Genomic DNA, 21,231 nt, shown 5'->3' on the forward strand with positions numbered 1-21,231 from the left:
TATAACATACAACTAACCATTTTAACGTGTACAGTTCAGTGGTACTAATTATGTTCACAATGTTGTGTAACTGTCACCACAATCTATTTCCAGAAGTTTTTCATCATTTCAAACAGAAACTCTGTACCCACTAGGCAAGAACTCCTTGTCTTCTCCTCCTGCCCCTGGTAAGCCCTGTTCTACTTTCTGTCCCTACGAACTTGCCTATTCTGACTATTTCATATAAGTGGAACTATACAATGTTTATCCTACTGTGTCTGGTTTTCCTTTCCCAGGAAATCCCCCCACCTGACTCAAGACAGATTAGAAAACCTTCCCAGGCCTTGAGTCTCCCCCTGTAGGCAGTGTCCTTACATGGTCTGGATGCTGCTTCCCGACGTCACCGGGATCCCTGGGTGTTTCTCTCCTTTCCCTGGCAGCCTTTCTTTCACCCACAAGGCACCAGGAAGCCTTTGTGCTACTGTTCCTCCTGCATGTGTCCTTGATAAAGTACAGAATGCACCAATAAATTTAAATTTATCATAAACAGTGGGCAATTTTTAGCATGGGACAGAATCAAACATTAAAAATCATTTATCTGAAATTCAAATTTAATTGGGCATCCTGTATTTGTGTTTGCCTCATCTGGCAGCCCTACTATGGACACTTCTCTAAATTGCAAACTCAAGTCCAGTCCACAGGTTGTCCACCCTTCTCAGAAGTCCAGGGATAAGGGATATGGACCAATCTCTAAAGAAAAACCTCCATTTCAGGAGGAGTTATGCTACAGGTGCCTGTGACTCCAGGTCTAGATGCTGGCTTTCACCACTTGACAGGGATTCCCTGCAGTGGGAGAGGTTCAGTGGCCTGGGGCTGACTCACGTCTGACAAACCCAGAGTGTGGGTTTCAGGGCCTAGCTAGGCTGTGGCCATGAGGTGATCCTGCACTCTTAAGAGTTCACCCCAGCATAGGATGCATAACTATTTCCTGAGGACAAGGTTTGGGACATGCAAGAGGCTGGCACTGGGCCAAGAAGACTCTGAGTCTCAGTGGAGTGACTGCTAGAAACCAGGTTTGGGGAGGAGGAGGAGGAGGAGGACCAGAAGCTGGAGGAAAACCTATTGCTTGCATTGCTGGAGTTATGATCCAATATTCCAGAGGGAGGCCTCAGAAGAAGCCGTGAAAACACCCAAGAAAGTCAGCTTGAGACAATGAACTGCCAGGGTGAGAGGGCAGGACGCCAAGCTATGGTCCCCATCCCTACCACATAGACACACACACACAGATGGGTCAGACACCTCCCTGTGCTGCTGAGGAGGAGAGCCCTGTCAGGCAGGGACAGACGGGACTGTGCTCCCCTAGATGGTGCAGAGAGGCCTGGCAGGGGAAGAGAGAAGATTTTAAGTGGAACTCAAGTTGGGAGTTTCGATTATTACACTTTTACTTATTGAGTGGAGACTGGGCTTTCAGTGAAAAGTCAGCACGGTAGAACGTGTAATCCCCTGACAGTGATCCGACAGTCGAGGCATTACCTGAGTTCTCATCTCCAGTATAAGGGGAAGAACTCCCCAATTGAGCAGGCTTACAAAAGGCAGTGAGAGACAAGTGCAGTTGGGTCCTGATATTCACAGCAGCATTGTTCACAAGACCTACACATTATATGCAGTTATGAATCTGTTTACCAAACTGCTTACTGTAAGATTAGAAAATATTTGATATAATAAAATGTCTCACATAAATTATGGTGCATAATAAAATGAATACCCCTGAACCCAGCACCCAAATGAACTAGAAAGGTCACTATATTTGACAATACTTTCAAAGCTAAGTGTCTCTTCTCCAATCCCAGCTCCCTAAGGATGTAACCACTATTTTGAGTTAAAAAAATCCATCTGTCTGTCTATCTATCATCTATCCATCTATCTGTTTGATCCTAAAATGACATGGGTCCCTAGGTGTCCCTGCACATGTTTACCTTGGCTTGCTTTTGAACCTTATGATAAAAGTATCATACAATATATTCTTCTGAATTTTTTTTCCTACTCAACATCGTCTCAAAGATTCACTAAGTTTGATGTTTCTTAATTTTCTCTTCTGTCTAGAATTCTTTTGCGTGACATACCACTTGCCATTTACCCATTCTCTTGTCAAAACACACTTGAGTTGTTTCTAGTTCTTTGCTAGGGTGAAAGGACATATTTGGTGAAGATGTCTTTGTGAACCTTCCTGGGCTGATTATTGGTGAGCACTTTTCAGAATGCTGAATTATAGAGTGAATGCAAGCTTCCTCAAGCAGTGTGTGAATTCCAGTTGATCAACATCCCTGTCAACATTTAGAGTGGCACAAAGACAAAACTTTGTGCCAATCCAGTGAATGTAAAAAGGTATTTTATTCTATCCATAACATGCATTACCCTAATTAATAATGAACTCAATCTACATTTTATGTTTATGGGCTATTTGTGTTTTTCTATAAAGTTGCCTGCTCATGAGTTTAGCCCATGTGTATTAGTCCATTTTCATACCACTGTGAAGAAATATCCAAGACTGGGTAACTTATAATGAAAAAGGCATATCTTACATGATGGTAGGCAAGAAAGCTTGTGCAAGGGAACTGCCTTTTATAAAACCCTCAGCTCTCATGAGACTTATTCACTATCACAAGAAAATGGGAAATATCTGCCCCCATGATTCAATTACCTCCCACCAGGTCCCTCCCACAACACATGAGGATTATGGGAGCTACAATTCAAGATGACATTTGGGTGCGGACCAATCACAGCAGAACGTGAAGGAGGAGCAAAGGCACATCTTATGTGGTGGTAGGCAAGAGAGGGTGTGCAGGGGCACTGCTCTTTATAAAACCATCAGCTCTCATGAGACTTATTCACTAACACAAGAACATGGGAAAAATCTGCCCCCACGATTCAATTACCTCCCACTGGGTCCCTCCCACAACATGTGGAAATTATGGAAGCTACAATTCAAGATGAGATTTGGGTGGGGACGCAGCCAAACCATATCACCATATTTCTATGAATTGTCTATTTGTTTTAAAGAGACTTAAATATAAATTGTGTTTTTAAAAAACCGACTCATAGAAGTTCTTTATATATTCTGGATACAAATTCTTTGCTGGTCACATGTGCTGCAATTATCTTCTCCCATTTTGTGCCTTGTCTTTTCACTGTCTTTATGGTGCCTTTTGATAAACAAAAAATTTATCAAGATGAATTTATCAATCTTTTTCTTTATGGTTAGCACTTTGTGCCTTAAGACATTTTTCTGTTCTTACTCTCTTATATTTTCCTCTAAAAATTGTAATGGTTTTGCCTTTCTGTTCTTACTCTATTTTCCTCTAAAAATTGTAATGGTTTTGCCTTTCACATTTAAGTCTTTTTTCTTTTTGGTTTTTATTTCTATTAAAATTATGTATGTAACTATTTTTAACAGCCAGGGTTCAATGGCTCTGTCATGTGAAACAGCAGCCTCTACATTCCCCAGCACTTCTTTCACAGGCTGTGTGACTCCTGCTCCATTGTCCAGGTCTAGCCTGCCTGCTGTCAGCTGCTGAGGAGGGTGAAGACAAGTCTCCTCCATGCATATACGCACTCCTCCCCTGCTCAGCTTCCCAGTGTGGTTAGATGGCCCTTTGGGCTACTTCACTATTCTGTGTTATTTTAAGCTAAGCTATACAGTAAGCCATGATGACTTATCCTTTCCTGAAGGCTTTTGATTTGTATCTTTTCCCTTAGAATTGATACTTTTCTTTTTGCCGTTGTTCAGTTTTCTGTGTATTTATCACTTATTCAATGCCAAATTCTATCAGATGTCCAAACGTCTCCTCTTAATATTTAGATGACCTGATTTAACGATTAGATCTCCCTGGTCTTTTCCAGCACCTCTGATCTGTCATTTGGATTGTTTATTTTCTGTGTGCCATTCAACAAACTCCACTTAAAAAAAAAAAAAAAAAGAAGACAGGGGTCTCACTATGTTGAACAGGTTGATCTTGAACTCCAGGCGTCAAACGATTCTCCCACCTCAGCCTCCCAAAGTGCTGGGATTACAGGCATGAGCCACCACATCTGGCCCCCATTCAACAAATTCTTATTGGGCCAACCACGTGCTACATGTTGTGTTAGACTCCAGAGAAACAAGGAGAACAAGATGGTTGTCATTCTTGCCTATGTGGAGCTTACTACCAAATTCAGGGAAAAAAAACCCCCAACAAATTCTGGAGCAATGTTTGCTATTCCTAACTGTTTGACTGGCTCTGAAGCTGATGCCTGCCTGTCATAAGATGGCACCAGTGTGGGGGACTCCTGAGTAAGAGAGGGGTCTTCCCCAGTTTCCTGTGCGGCCAAGGCTCTCTGCCTAAGTTAGGGATGAATACAGAGAAGTCTCTGAAGCACCTTCCACCTTTTCTCAGTTCACCTCTGTCTCATGAAATGAAGACTGTGATAGCCATTTTGTTAAGTCTAGCCCTACCTGTCTCATAGTTCCTTGAGGTTCCTGGACTTAGTGGAGCAATGGTGAGGCCAGACGAACTGTGTGATGAGACACCATCAGGGATCAAAGGAATATGTGAATTTGGCCATGACTTTTTGGGGACAGGCTGGAACATTGAACCCCAAGCCCCATGCAGAAGTCTAGCAAGTTTGGCTGACCTCTCAAGAGGGCTCTATTTTCTCCAGAGTGGAGCCTTGGGTCTCATCTCCGCAACAATCAGACTATCTAAAGTAAAGCCACCAGCATTGGAGGAAACAAATCCAGGATAGAGTAAGACACACACGCACATAGGCAGAGATTTTACTCTAGTGTCTATGGAGGAGATGGCTTGGGCTACTGAGCATTTTTTGGCCCATCATAGCTCCCTGAAAGGCTGGAGAGGAGCACATAGGGCTACGGCTGCTCAGGCAAAGAAAATTAATAGTCCATATCTATGTTCTCTGTGACTATGATCCCCTTAAAACGTAGCCTAGTCAGGTTTGGAAAATAATGCCCCCATTGCCACCACCCCAGCCTTGGTGGTGGTGGAGTTTCCTTAGATCAGGACTCTAATCTTGGGCAGCTGCAAGAGCCAAGGGCTATGGAGATGAGCCATGAGTGCCCCCTGGAGGCCAATGATGCTAGCTTTAATTTTAATATCATTCCCTTTTCCCCATGCCCACTCCCCACCATCCCCTTTCATGAGTATTTCGTGAGAAACTGGGAAAGGGCTGTAAGCAAGGCTTCAAAACCAGTAAAAATAAGTCTAGCATCAGAGGTCAAATCACCCAACTCCCAGACTCGTAAAGACATAGACTGGGTCAACAGTTCAGCTTGGCCTCACTTCCTAAGGACTGGCTATATAGACAAGACAGGGCGGGCCCCCAGGGAGTGAAGGAATTTAATGAATTTGAACAATTAGCCCATTTTACAGCCTTCTGCCTTGCAGACAGTTTTGTCTCAAACCCTGTGTGAAATGCGGTCACCTAGTCAGTTGGAACCTGCTCCTGACAGACCCCAGCAACTTATAGATGAACACACTTACAGTGAACTTTCCTCATTACAATGCTAAATCCTGCACCCTGGGAGAGCTATAGTTTCATTACCATAGCATGCGTCCTATGTGGTGGCACGATGACTCCCTCCATCTGTGTCACTGGGACCCCTCCTCTTCACGTGATGATGCACCTTCTCCCCTCTCGATCACTCTATAAAGCCTTCCTGTCATTTTCTCTTAGGAGACACTGCTTTGACGAATATTCCCAGAGCTCTTCCTACTTGTGACAAGTAATAAAACTCCTATTGATCAAAATCTGTGTTCTCAGCGACTTTTGTTACTCACCAGGCAAACCAACCCTGCTTTTTTTTTGGAGGCAGTGGGGTGGGAGGGCCTGGGAAACAAATCTGGTTGATCCAGATGGGACTATGGACTGAGCCCTGACTCGACCTCCCTTATAGGCTGCTTACAGGCGAAGCAGCAGTCTGAGGAAGCATGAGTGGGTTAAGTTGCCAAGAGGGAGATTGGTGAAGGGCCTCAGGCATGCCAACCCCATCCCCCCAGCCCACCAGGAGAGCAGAAGTGGCTGCTTGGACCTTTCATTTGGTGCAATTTTGAGGCAGTAAGTGGTGGTGGTTCTGTGAACTGACTAAAAGAGTGGTTTTGGTTTTGATTATTAGGACTCTGGGTTGTCAGGTTTAGGACCTAGCTCAAGGGATCCAGGATTGTTGGGAATGGGCAGGACTCCCCTTCAGGTCTAGGAGTTGAGAGATGTCTCCATCCATTTTAACAGGGGAAGCCCTAATATAAAGACGAGGACTCTCATCTTTAAGACTTTGTCCCTGTCTGGTATATCTGTAGGCTGAATGCTTGTCACTTTTGCCAATACTTGTGTTTCTTTGTGGCCTGAATGCATGTGAAGTCTGGATTCCCTTCTCCTTAGTCTGTGGTAATCCCTAAAATATTGGGCTTCCATTTTCCAGCAGTCACAGAAGAACTGTTATTGATTTGAAGAGGCCTAATTTAGAATGGGGCAGTTTGGGTGGGAATTCCTGGAACCAAAGTACAGTGATGTAGACTTTACATGAGCAGAGTGTGCACCCTCTCCAGAAAGAACACCTTGCTTACTTGATTGATTTACATACCTCCCACCACTCAAGCTGGATCCGGAACTACTCTGGAATCTCCATGAGATTTCCAGGGAAGCTACCCAGACTGAACATGATCCAGGGAGAGGCAACCCCTATTATCCTCTCCTAGCTTCCCAGCACCTCCACTCCATAGTGGCCTGCGTGTAGCGTCAAGCTGAAAGGACCAGAAATATCCTACAGGCTAAGAGTTACAGGATTTGTGTCATCACTAATCCCTAGTGGAAGCTCCTTGGAGGGTGGAATCAGCCTTCTGGGCAAAGACCCTAGAATATGGGGAACCAGGTCTCAATACTGGAGGAGAGCCCGTTACAGTGCCTCCTCCAGCACTGGAAACTATTTGGATACCCATATCCATGACCAAAAAGCAAATGATATATTACTGTAATACCATGTGGCCCCATTGTTCCCTACGGAATCAAGAGAGATGGTCTGAACATGAGTTACTTACATACATTAATACTACAATTCTCCAACTGGGACTTATTTTGTAAGAAACAAGGTAAATGGGATAAAATGCCTTATGTATAATGTCTTATGGCCCTCTATCAACACCCAGCCCTACAGAAGAAATGCAGGATATGTAATCAGCCAAAGGATCAAAGGGAACAATGTTGCTAATTCTAGAAGCCCCTGGAGAGGAAGAATCAGTCACGTGGGGACTTGTAGGGGAAGGGAATGAGGAGGAGCCTCTCTACTTCTCCTTCAAGAGAAGTGAGGTCCTCTAGTTCTACTCAAAAACTAGAACCTTTGCCAATACAGGGAAATAATCCCCTTACTTCCTCGGGAATTAAACTCTCAGCACCTCCAGGGGAAAGCAAGGTTCTTCCTCCATACTTGCCAGGCCCTCTGAACTATGTGGAGCTGGCTGTGGCTCCTGCTACGGCCCCAAAATAAACAACAAAAAATCAATATAAGACCAATATACGATAGAGAAAAATCAATAAAACCCAAAGTGGGTTATTTGACAATACTAGTGAAATTAATATACCCCTTGGAAAGAGTGATCAGGTAAAAATGACAGGAGGCAAAAATAATATCAGGAATAAAAACGGAACATCACTACAGATCCTAGAACGTCCAGACATTAAAAAGATAACAAAGGGCCAGGTGCAGTGGCTCATGCCTGTAATCCCAGCACTTTGGGAGGCTGAAGAGGGCTGATCACGAGGTCAGGAGATCGAGAACATCCTGGCTAACACAGTGAAACCCTGTCTCCACTAAACATACAAAAAATTAGTCAGACGTGGTGGCGGATGTCTGTAGTCCCACCTACTCGGGAGGCTGAGGCAGGAGAATGGTGTGAACCTGGGAGGTGGAGCTTTCAGTGATCCAAGGTCGTGCCACTGCACTCCAGCCTGAGGGCGACAGAGCGAGACTCCGTCTCAAAAAAAAAAAAAGATAACAAAAGGATATTATAACATTGGATCATCAATTTGTAAATTTCTAGGAAATGAACAAATTACTTAAAAAACACAACTTACTAAACCTTGGCATAAAAGAAAAACTGAAATCTGAACAGTTATTGAAAAAAATGAATCCCACAAAAGAAAATCCAGGCCCAGATGGGTTTCACTGGTGAATTCTCCTAATCATTTAAGCAATAAATTACATTACATTCTTCTAGAGAATAAGAAAGAAAAACTTCATCCCAACTCATTTTATGAGGCGTGAGCCACTGTGCCTGGCTGACAAGTGGTAGCTTCTTAAAAATTAGTTGCAAGGTGGAATCTGAAAGCACGTCAGTAAACTTTTCCTATTCTGTTACATAAAAATCCATCAGTCTATCTTTCATTATTTGAATGAATCTTCTATCTATTCCCTGATTTTGTAACAAAAAGCAACAATCATTTGGAAAATCCTGGTCCAGGGAGTTGTGCAGATCTTCCAAATGTTGACAAATGTATTCAGATAACATGAAAAACATCACATTTGTTAATGTCACTGCTATCTCATCAGAAAGGTCTAAGTACTAAGATGTCATCAAGCCCATGGTGGTGAATACAAGTTTTCTAGAATTCTATTGTTGGCTTGAAAACTCACATTTTCTTTGGCAACAGATACTGTCAGACATTTTCCTGAAGTCACAGAGTCACTTCTTCATTTTCAAGAAAATGTCTGCTAAACACAAGTCAGAATAATTGGTTTTCTGTCAGTTACTCTTTCAAGTAAAAGTCATGTTCCATGAAAAAGGCAGCTGGTTCAGCTCACGACGCAAACCATGGCATAAGTGCTTTTCCTTGAAACAGTCATCATCCTTCACGGTGCAAAGGAAGTGCTTCCTGTGTACCTCCATTTACACTGCTTCCTTGTTCTTCCATCACACTCCTGGCGGGAGGCTGTGCAGGATACAATGCCTACTAGACTAGTACGGTTTGGTGCCACCGTCTTGAATAGTGGTAAGACACCAATGGTTTTACTCCTCTCCCAGTACTCTTGCATCATCAGTGCAAATAGCCAACACAGCAAAAAAGGCACAGAACATCCTGGTGTCATTCTGAAATTAGTTTTGACCTTGCAAATTGCCTGAAAGGGTCTCAGCAACTTCCAGGACTCCACAGACCACTCTCTGAGAACCACTGGACTAAAGCATCCAAAGCATCCCTTTGGATTGCCTATAAAGACTGACTAGAAAGAGTAAAAACAAGATTTCAAGAGGAATGCTTAAAGTCCATAAGATAAACTGTTTTAAAGTACCTTTACTTCAGAAGCATTATGCCAACTAAGAAACTATTCTCATTAAAGCAAGTCTCTAATGAACACCTAAAAAAGTCAACCTTAACTTATTCTCTGGCATTCCCATGATCAATATATGAATATCTGAAATGAATTAATTTTTTAAAATATTATTTATTATTTTTTAGATACAGAGTCTCAGTCTGTTACCCAGGCCAGAGCGTAATGGTGTGATCATAGCTCACTGCAGTCTCAAATTCCTGGGCTTAAGAGATTCTCTCAGCTAAGACTCCTGAGTAGGTAGGATTACAGAAATGTACCACCACATCCAACATTCAAATGAATTAATTTATGAGTAACTAATGTTCGTTCCTCATGGCACAAAATTCAAAAAGTCAAAAAATCTACTACATCCTACATCAGTTCTCCTTTCCAAAGGCAATCAGTATTATCAGGTTTTTCTGTCTTCCAGAAATATTCTATGCATATAAAAGTATACACGTCTACATAGGCACAAATACTTACTTTTAAAGACCACAAATGGAAACAGTGTTGACATACTTCGAAAATTTAATTTTTTAAAAAAGTTTAACTTAATATGTTCTGGAGAACACTGTTCTTTCTCACCCTATGGGATCAATTCCAAGAAATGGGATTGCTAAGATAAAAGGTATAATAACCCAAATACATATTTAATTTTATTTTAAAATAATCTTTTTTTTTTTTTGAGATGGAGTCTCGCTCTGTCACCCAGACTGGAGTGTAGTAGTGCCATCTAAGCTCACTGCAACCTCTGCCTCCCAGGTTCCAAGGATCCTCCCGGCTCAGCTTTCTGAGTGGCTGGGATTACAGGCGTGCACCACCACGCCCGGCTACTTTTTGTATTTTTAGTAGAGACGGGGTTTCACCATGTTGGCCAGGCTGGTCTCGAACTCCTGACCTCAAGTGATTTATCCACCTTGGCCTCCCAAAGTGCTGGGATTACAGGCGTGAGCCACCGCACCTGGCCTAAAATATTCTTTATTTACATTTAGGTTAATAAAGAGGAGCCTAAGACATGCAAATTAATGAGGAGTTTTTCATCTTTTGCATATGAGTCATTCATACCATGATGTGCTACTTTTTTTTTCAGTGCCATAAGTGAGAAATGACTCTCACAACTTTCTCATAATGTTTAAATTTGAGCATAATGCCTTTATTCTGGGTGCAAGCCAGAGCTCCTGACCACTTGGTGGCCTGGTTAACACTTGTACACAAACTCTTGTTTTCTTGGTCTTACCATTTGGACCTCTGAATCATTTCCTTCTTGCTGATAGGTTTGTTCTTCTGGATAGCCAGGAAGACTAGGCAAGAGAAGAAAGGGTTTTCAGTGGACAGTGACTTAACCCAGAGGGTGTGGTGCAAGAGCTGGGAGAGGGAGCTGCTAGGACTTGGTGCCCCTACCCTGAGCTGGCAAGACTGGGTGAGGAGCAATGACCAAGGCAAGCCAGGGTTAGACTAGGGTAACAGGACGGCAGCCTAAGGCCCTAAGGACCTAACACTCCGTAGCAAAGACTAGGCTTTGAATTAAAAAACTGGCCAGTTTCCAGGTAAGGCTTGATGAAAGAATTAGGTAGTACTTTGTAGTTTTCACAGCTTTCATTATTTTATCAAGATCTGCTTACCATAATTGTTAAGAATGCAGACTCCAGAGCAGCACACCTGAGTATGTCACCTTGGGAGAGGTACTTAATCTCCCTTTGATTCAGTTTTCTCACTATAAAGTAGATATATTAATAGTACCTACTGAGAGTGTTGTAAGCACTAATGTGAACAGTGCCTGGGCAAGATGTAAGGACTATGTGTTTATTATTATCATTATTACCATCCTAAGAGGTAGGCAAGCCTGGAATCAGCCCCATCTTTTCAGGAAAAATCAATATACTTTTGGAACTAACTTGCTCACAGACACAGAGCTGGTTTAAGATGCAGTGACAGGGCTAGAGTAACTGGGCTTACTTGGATCATGAATGTGCCAACGGCTAAGTTGGGGAGGTTCTGTTAGCTAAGAAGGTTTGAGTCTTGGCAAGCAAAAGGTCACTGTCTGCCCAGGTAACTGGCCTGGGCTGGCCTTTAGCAGGCCTCTGCAGCACAGCAGCAGATCTTGCCTTCTCTATTCCACTCACAGGAAAGTGAACGGGCAGGGCGTACCTCTCTTGGGTAGTGGGCGCATGCGATTCTGGTGGCCCTGCCGTTCCCTGTCAATGTCGAATAGCGCATCCCGCTCGCTCTTTAACATGCTCTGCAGCTTCCTCTCCTGGACTATCAACTTGAGGCGCTTTATCCGCTCCCCAATGTGGGAGATGAAGTCAGGTCTGTGAAACTGAAGCGATTCCTTAAAAAAAAAAAAAAAAAAAAAGAGAGAGAGAGAAAATGCCCAGCCTCAGATTAATGATGCAATCTACTCTCCATATGGCTGGAAACACACCACCTACCCAAGAGGTCTGGGGAAGCCTGATTCAAATGCCGAGAAAATATCTAGAGTTGAAGAAACCTCTGACACCTCTCTATGGCGGAGAGCTGCAGCTTGGAACCCGCAGGAATCAAAGACATGCCTTCAGCATAGGCCAGGAACTAAGACTATGGCGATTACAACTCTCTGAAACATCAACGCAATACAGCTCTGCCCATGCTGCTATTTTAAAGATCTATTCAAACAAATACATCATTAATAACTTTTCCTTTATCCCCAGAGGGACATATCAGAAGAGACTTGGTTTCCTTTAAATCTGACATGGAGCAGAAACAGGAGCTGCGGACATGGAGGAACATGCATGAGGCTGCACAAGCATCAGGCCTCTGGGCCCTCCACACACAGGGACCCACAAACCCAATGAGCAGAGCCACAAATCCTCCCTCCTGTGCCCTTGTCCCCAGATCCTGACAGTGATGCACCATCTATGGTTAAGAGTAAGGCAGCCTTTGACAGATGATGAGAAACCCAGTCCTCATGTGTGAAAACAGGTGAACTGCGGAGGTGCTGGAAAAGAGCGTCTCAGGCCTACACCTCAGCTCGCCAAGTCACAGAGCCAGCTTCTCCGCGCCTTACCCTTCTTCTCCCTACACGTAGGGCTAAAGTTAAGTCAACGTCACTGCACCTGCAGGGTTGCTCTCACAAACAGCTTCAGTGGGTTTCTGCCATCCTCTCTGCCTGGGCCTGCCAGAGAGCCCCGACTGTCCAGGTGCTGCCCCTGCCAGTTCCGCTCCCGCAGTGGCTCCCTCCACGGCTTGGTCTTGGTTACTGGTTCCAACCGGGAGATGCCAGGGTCATGAGTCTTAAGCATGTTTTCCTTCTTTTTATCTAGACTCCACATTTTCCAAAGGAACAAACCAGGAAACTCCTACAGGAAATAGTTTTTAGAAGGAAAACAGAATTTTCACTTTTTACAGCCCCACCTGGCTTTCATCAAGGACATGCATATAATACAGGCTCTCAGAGGTCTCAGCTGTCAGTGGCCACAGGGTGCCCTTGAGTTTGGTTTCACTGCAGGGATGACTGTGTTAACTGCAGTGGTGGACTTCGAAAACCTGACAAGGTGGTGGCTGGGGGTAGGTGGGGGTCACATAGAATCACTTGGAAACACAGAGTCAGCATTGCAGGGGACTTGAAATTCACTAGTTTCTCTACTACAAGATCTGGAATGAGAAACTGACCTTCATGGGAATTCTTCTTGTTCTTTTTTAACTTTCTGTCCTCAGGATAACCGGTAAAGAGCATTTTCTCTTCATGTTTTTCTTCTGACCAAGAAGTCACATCACTGTCCTCTTCCAATTTAGCCTCGCTGGAACTTGGAGTTGGCTCGAGTGTGTTTTTCGGCACCGTTCACAATCTCCAAGTTACCTGAGGGGAAGGATCACAGGTGTCTCTGGGAGTAACCTTGAGGCTGAGTTGACAGGTTTATTCAAGTGAGTATGTGAACCTTTTTAATGTTTCAAAAATACAATCCCTTTGTGTGGGATGGAGTGATGGGAAGAGAGAGGAAAAGAAGGAAGGACAGGGGAGAGTAGGAGGGAAAAAGAGGGAGAAGAAAAAAGAAAGGGTTTTATTTGTAAGTCGTTTTAGGTATGAGAGGGAAAGAAGAATGAATATGGGTTCAAAGGGTAAAGAATTTCCACTTGGATCCCAAGGCAGAAAGACAATAAATACTTAGAGTCCTTTTGGTAGTCACCCAGGTATGGAAGAGGTTGACAGAAGTAAAGACAGGATTTGAGGGGAAGAAACAAATCAAGAAAGTTTATTTATTTTCATTTTATGAAACCAAAAGTATAGAAAGGCAATAGCTAAAAATCCTCCTTCCCACTTCTTGTCTCCATTTACTCTGTTCACAACCCCATATGGTTCCAGAGAATTCATTTTGCACATTTAAGCAATTCTCTTCCCTCCTTTACTTCTTTTATTTAAAAAAACTCATATTGTAGTATGCTATACACTGTTCTGTACCTTTTCTTAAAATCAGTTATATGCCTTGGAGATCTTTCCACGTTAGTAAAGAGAGAGCTTCCTCATTCTATGTAGAATTTCATTCATTATCCAGATATACAATAATTTATGTAATCATTCAGCTACTGAGGAATACCTAAATTCATTTTAATCTTCTGCTATAAAAAACAATGTTTCAGTGGTTAATTTTGTACACTATTTTGCACATATGCAAGTATATCTATAGGTTAAATTCCACATATTCATAGTATATCTATAGCAGACATTTCAAAGGTAAAAATGCTGAGTGAAAGTAATTTTGACAGGACCTGTCAAATTGTCTTTCACAGTGAACCAACTTCTACTCCCACTGGAATATACAAGGGAACACACTTCCCTACACTCTTGCCCACAAACTTGCCATCACACTTGAATTTACGCCAATCTGATAAGATGAAAATTGGCAGTTGGATATAGTTTTAACTTCATGTCCTTTATTATGATTGAGGTTGAGTATCTTATATGTTTAAGAGCCATTTCAGTGTATTTCAATGAAAAAGTTCAGATTCAAGTAATTACCTGCTTGTGTGCCCTTGTTTAACATGTGTACATTCTGCTTGTTGCAAAAAGTAGAGTTCGAGCTCAGGAAAACTACTGGCAGAAGAGGAAATAGAGTCAGAAGAAATCACATGGTTTGCTACCTAGAAAAATAAAAGAGATCTTGTTATTATTACCTGCAGTCAATGTCACAGTTACCCACAGGATAAGCAAGCCAACAAGTCCTCTTTCTAATCCAATTCTAACTGTTGAGATGTATTTGGAGGAAGCTTGAGATAATGTGAACATGCTGCCTTGTATCTGTGTTGGGAGAATGTTGTAGTTGGATAGGACTTAAGCTGTTTGTTGTAAGGTGGTAAGACAAAAAAAGCCTGGCTATTTTCACTGGGCCTGGAAAAACTCTGAAGAGAATGCTAGCCAAACATTAGTCTGATGCATCTTCAGAAGGAAATTCTGAAGTGACACTTGCATATAATTTTCATGTGAGGTAAGGAGGCCTGGAGATAGCTAAAAAAAGTGATGAACTTCAAAACCACCAGAGGGTTCCAAGATAGCTGAATAGGAATAGCTCCAGTCTACAGCTCACAGCATGAGAGATGTAGAAGACAGGTCATTTCTGCATTTCCAACTGAGGTACGAGGTTCATCTCAATGGGGCTTGTTGGACAGTGGGTGCAGCCCATGGAGTGTGAGCCGAAGCAGGGTGGGGCATCACCTCATCCGGGAAGTGCAAGTGGTAGGGGAATTCCCTTTACTAGCCAAGGGAAGCCGTGACAGATGGTACTTGGAAAATCAGGATACTCATACCCTAATACTGTACCTTTCCAACAGTCTAAGCAAACGGCACACCAGGAGATTATACCCCACGCCTGGCTTGGAGGGTCCCATGCCCACAGAGCCTCACTCACTGCTAGCACAGTAGTCTGAGATCAAACTGCAAGGCGGCAGCGAGGCTGGGGGAGGGGTGTCCGCCATTGCTGAGGCTTGAGTAGGTAAACAAAGCAGCCGGAAAGCATGAATTGGGTGGAGCCCACCACAGCTCAACAAGGCCTGCTTGCCTCTGTAGACTCCACCTCTAGGGCAGGGCATAGCTGAACAAAAGGCAGCAGAAACTTCTGCAGTCTTAAACATCCCTGTCTGACAGCTTTGAAGAGAGTAGTGGTTCTCCCAGCATGGAGTTTGCGATCTGAGAACGGACAGACTGCCTCCTCAAGTGGGTCCCTGACACCCGAGTACCCTAACTGGGAGACATCTCCCATTAGGGGACAACTTGACACCTCATACAGCTGGGTGCCCCTCTGAGACAAAGCTTCCAGAGGAAGGATCAGGCTGCAACATTTGCTGTACCGCAATATTTGCTGTACTGCAGCCTCCGCTGGTGATACGCAGGTGAACAGGGTCAGGAGTGGAGCTCCAGCAAACTTCAACAGACCTGCAGCTGAGGGTCCTGACTGTTAGAAGGAAAACTAACAAACAGAAAGGACCTCCACACCAAAACCCCATCTGTACATCACCATCGTCAAAGACCAAAGGTGTAGATAAAACCACAAAGATGGGGAGAAACCAGAGCAGAACAGCTGAAAATTCTAAAAATCAGAGCACCTCTTCCCCTCCAAAGCAACAAAGCTGCTTTCCAGCAATGGAACAAAGCTGGATGGAGAATGACTTTGACGAGTTGACAGAACTAAGCATCAGATGATTGGTAATAACAAACTTCTCTGAGCAAAAGGAGGATGTTCGAACCCATTGCAAAGAAGCTAAAAACCTTGAAAAAAGATTAGATGAATAGCTAACTAGAATAAACAGCATAGAGAAGACCTTAAATGACCTGATGGAGCTAAAAACCATGGCACGTGAACTATGTGAGAGATGCCCAAGCTTCAGTAGCTGATTCAATCAAGTGGAAGAAAGAGAATCAGTGATTGAAGATCAAATGAATGAAATGAAGTGAGAAGTTTAGAGAAAAAAGAGTAAAAAGAAATGAACAAAGCCTCCAAGAAATATGGGACTATGTGAAAAGACCAAATCTATCTCTGATTGGTGTACCTGAAAGTGATGAGGAGAATGGAACCAAGTTGGAAAACACTCTGCAGGATATTACCCAGGAGAACTTCTCCAGCCTAGCAAGGCAGGCCAACATTCAAATTCAGGAAATACAGAGAATGCCACAAAGATACTTCTCGAGAAAAGCAACTCCAAGACACATAATTGTCAGATTCACCAAAGTTGAAATGAAGGAAAAAATCTTAAGGGCAGCCAGACAGAAAGGTCAGGTTACCCACAAAGGGAAGCCCATCAGACTAACAACTGATCTCTCAGCAGAAACTCTACAAGCCAGAAGGGAGTGGGGGCCAATATTCAACATTCTTAAAGAAAAGAATTTTCAACCTAGAATTTCATATCCAGCCAAACTAAGCTTCATAAGTGAAGGAGAAATAAAATCCTTTACAGACAAACAAATGCTGAGAGATTTTCTCACCACCAGGCCTGTCTCACAAGAGCTCCTGAAGGAAGCACTAAATATGGAAAGGAACAACTGGTACCAGCCACTGCAAACGTATGCCAAATTGTAAAGAACTTCAATGCTAGGAAGAAACTGCATCAACTAGCGAGCAAAATAACCAGCTAATATCATAATGACAGGATCAAATTCACACATAACAATATTAGCCTTAAATGTAAATGGCCTAAATGCTCCAATTGAAAGACATAGACTGGCAAATTGGATAAAGAGTCAAGACCCATCAGTATGCTGTATTCAGGAGACCCATCTCATGTGCACAGACACATATAGGCTCAAAATAAAGGCATGGAGGAAGAGCTACCAAGCAAATGGAAAACAAAAAAAGGCAGGGGTTGCAATCCTAGCCTCCGATAAAACAGACTTTAAACCAACAAAGATCAAAAGAGACAAAGAAGGCCATTACATGATGGTAAAAGAATCAATTAAACAAGAAGAGCTCACTATCCTAAATACATATGCACCCAATACAGGAGCACCCAGATTCATAAAGCAAGTCCTTAGAGACCTACAAAGAGACTTAGACTTCCACACAATAATAATTGGAGAATTTAACACCCCACTGTCAACTTTAGACAGATCAACGAGACAGAAAGTTAACAAGGATACCCAGGAATTGAACTCAGCTCTGCACCAAGCAGACCTAATAGACATCTACAGAACTCTCCACCCCAAATCAACAGAATATACATTCTTCTCTGCACCACATCGCACTTATTCCAAAATTGACCACATAGGTGGAAGTAAAGCACTCCTTAGCAAATGTAAAAGAACAGAAATGATAACAAACTGTCTCTCAGACCACAGTGCAACCCAATTAGAACTCAGGATTAAGAAGCTCACTCAAAACCGCTCAACTACATGGAAACTGAACAACCTGCTCCTGAAAGACTACTGGGTACATAACGAAATGAAGGCAGAAATAAAGATGTTCTTTGAAACCAATGAGAACAAAGACACAACATACCAGAATCTCTGGGACACATTTAAAGTAGTGTGTAGAGGGAAATTTATAGCACTAAATGCCCACAAGAGAAAGCAGGAAAGATCTAAAATTGACATCCTAAAGTCACAGTTAAAAAAACTAGAGAAGCAAGAGCAAACACATTCAAAAGCTAGCAGAAGGCAAGAAATAACTAAGATCAGAGCAGAACTGAAGGAGATAGAGACACAAAAAACCCTTCCAAAAATCAATGAATCCAGGAGCTGGTTTTTTGAAAAGATCAGCAAAATTGATAGACCGCTAGCAAGACTAATAAAGAAGAAAAGAGAGAAGAATCAAATAGATGCAATAAAAAATGATAAAGGGCATATCACCACCGATCCCACAGAAATACAAACTACCATCAGAGAATACTATAAACACCTCTATGTAAATAAACTAGAAAATCTAGAAGAAATGGATAAATTCCTGGACACATACACCCTCCCAAGACTAAACCAGGAAGAAGTTGAATCCTTGAATAGACCAATAACAGGCTCTGAAAATGAGGCAATAATTAATAGCCTATCAACCAAAAAAAGTCCAGGACCAGACAGATTCACAGTTGAATTCTATCAGAGGTACAAAGAGGAGCTGGTACCATTCCTTCTGAAACTATTCCAATCAACAGAAAAAGAGGGAATCCTCCCTAACTCATTTTACAAGGCCAGCATCATCCTGATACCTAGGCCTGGCAGAGACACAACAAAAAAAGAGAATTTTAGACCAATATCCCTGATGAACACTGATGCAGAAATCCTCAATAAAATACTGGAAAACCGAATCCAGCAGCACATCAAAAAGCTTATCCACCAGGATCACATTGGCTTCATCCCTGGGATGCAACGCTGGTTCAACAAATGCAAATCAATAAATGTAATCCATCATATACACAGAACCAAAGACAAAAACCACATGATTATCTCAATATATGCAGAAAAGGCCTTCAACAAAATTCAACAGCCCTTCATGTTAAAAACTCTCAATAAACTAGGTATTGATGGGACATATCTCAAAATAATAAGAGCTGTTTATGGCAAACACACAGCCAATATCATACTGAATGGGCAAAAACTGGAAGCATTCCCTTTGAAAACTGGCACAAGACAGAGATGCCCTCTCACCACTCCTATTCAACACAGTGTTGGAAGTTCTGGCCAGGGCAATCAGGCAGGAGAAAGAAATAAAGGGTATTCAATTAGGAAAAGAGGAAGTCAAATTGTCCCTGTTTGCAGATGACATGATTGTATATTTAGAAAACTCCATTGCCTCAGCCCAAAATCTCCTTAAGCTGAAAAGCAACTTCAGCAAAGTCTCAGGATACAAAATCAATGTGCAAAAATCACAAGCGTTCCTATACACCAATAACAGACAAACAGAGAGCCAAATCATGAGTGAACTCCCATTCACAATTGCTTCAAAGAGAATAAAATACCTAGGAATCCAACTTACAAGGGATGTGAAGGACCTCTTCAAGGGGAACTACAAACCACTGCTCAGTGAAATAGAAGAGGACACAAACAAATGGAAGAACATTCCATGCTCATGGATAGGAAGAATCAATATCGTGAAAATGGCCATACTGCCCAAGGTAATTTATAGATTCAATACCATCCTCATCAAGCTACCAACGACTTTCTTCGTAGAATTGGAAAAACCTACTTTAAAGTTCATATGGAATCAAAAAAGAGCCCGCATTGCCAAGACAATCCTAAGCCAAAAGAACAAAGCTGGAGGCATCATGCTACCTGACTTCAAACTATACTACAAGGCTACAGTAACCAAAATAGCATGGTACTGGTAACCAAAACAGAGATATAGACCAATGGAACAGAACAGAGCCCTCAGAAATAATGCCACACATCTACAACCATCTGACCTTTGACAAACCTGATAAAAACAAGAAATGGGGAAAGGATTCCCTATTTAATAAATGGTGCTGGGAAAACTGGCTAGACATATATAGAAAGCTGAAACTGGATCCCTTCCTTACAGCTTATACAAAAATTAATTCAAGATGGATTAAAGACTTAAATGTCAGACTTAAAACCATAAAAACTCTAGAAGAAAACCTAGGCAATACCATTCAGGACATAGGCATGGGCAAGGACTTCATGACTAAAACACCAAAAGCAATAACAACAAAAGACAAAATAGACAAATGGGATCAATTAAACCAAAGAGCTTCTGCAGAGCAAAAGAAACCACCATCAGAGTGAACAGGCAACCTACAGAATGTGAGAAAATTTTTACAATCTACCCATCTGACAAAGGGCTAATATCCAGAATCTACAACGAACGTAAACAAATTTACAAGAAATAAATCAAACCACCCCATCAAAACTAGGCAATGGATATGAACAGACACTTCCCAAAAGAAGACATTTATGCAGCCAACAGACACATGAAAAAATGCTCATCATCACTGCCCATCAGAGAAATGCAAATCAAAACCACAATGAGATACCATCTCGCAACAGTTAGAATGGTGATCACTAAAAAGTCAGGAAACAACAGGTGCTGGAGAGGATATGGAGAAATAGGAACACTTTTACACTGTTGTTGGGACTGTAAATTAGTTCAACCATTGTGGAAGACAGTGTGGTGATTCCTCAAGGATCTAGAACTAGAAATACCATTTGACCCAGCCATCCTATTACTGGGTATATACCCAAAGGATTATAAATCATGCTACTATCAAGACACATGCACACGTATATTTATTGTGGCACTACTCACAATAGCAAAGACCTGGAACCAACCCAAATGTCCGTCAATGATAGACTGGATTAAGAAAATGTGGCACATATACACCATGGAATACTATGCAGTGATAAAAAAGGATGAGTTCATGTCCTTTGTAGAGACATGGATGAAGCTGGAAACCATCATTCTGAGCAAACTATCGCAAGGATAGAAAAACAAACACCTATGTCACTCATAGGTGGGAATTGAACAATGAGAACACTTGGACACAGGATGGGGAACATCACACACTGGGGCCTGTTGTGGGGTGAGGGGAGGGGGGAAGGATAGCATTCGGAGATATACCTAATGTAAATGACCAGTTAATGGGTGCAGCACACCAACATGGCACATGTATACATATGTAACAAACCTGCACGTTGTACACATGTACCCTAGAACTTAAAGTATAATAATAATAAAAAAGAAATATTTTAAATGATTTAAATATCTGTTATTAGGGAACTAATTAAACAGTATAAGTATACAATGGAACTCATAAAGCAATAAAAAAGACTACATAAATCTGTATTTCACACAGAAAGATGTCTATTATGATATATTAAATGAACATTTTCAAAACAAACAAAAGTTGAAAATAAGACTTTCAAATCACTTGGTATAATTCCATTTTTTAAAATAAAACAAGGTATGTGAATCATAAAATATAAAACT

General features: G+C 42.1%; 1 protein-coding gene across 3 annotated transcripts in view; it reads right to left on the reverse strand.

Moving 5' to 3' along the window:
• LOC459325 (putative ALMS1-like protein) overlaps nt 1–21,231 on the reverse strand; it is a 76,589-nt gene that overhangs the window by 32,290 nt on the left and 23,068 nt on the right. For 2 of the 3 annotated variants that reach the window (XM_063789727.1, XM_063789726.1), the window contains exons 3-7: nt 14,331–14,452; nt 12,986–13,172; nt 12,430–12,672; nt 11,483–11,666; nt 10,572–10,635 (exon numbers count right to left, since the gene is read on the reverse strand). In XM_063789727.1, the coding sequence (XP_063645797.1) occupies nt 10,572–10,635; nt 11,483–11,666; nt 12,430–12,672; nt 12,986–12,991 (497 nt within the window). In that variant the 5' untranslated portion in view covers nt 12,992–13,172; nt 14,331–14,452. Of the gene's footprint in view, nt 1–254; nt 481–10,571; nt 10,636–11,482; nt 11,667–12,429; nt 12,673–12,985; nt 13,173–14,330; nt 14,453–21,231 lie in introns of those variants that run through there. The other variant, XM_009442658.5, reaches the window with a different exon arrangement.

This window comes from Pan troglodytes, chromosome 12 (assembly GCF_028858775.2).
Source record: "Pan troglodytes isolate AG18354 chromosome 12, NHGRI_mPanTro3-v2.0_pri, whole genome shotgun sequence".
Taxonomy (NCBI): Eukaryota; Metazoa; Chordata; class Mammalia; order Primates; family Hominidae; genus Pan; species Pan troglodytes.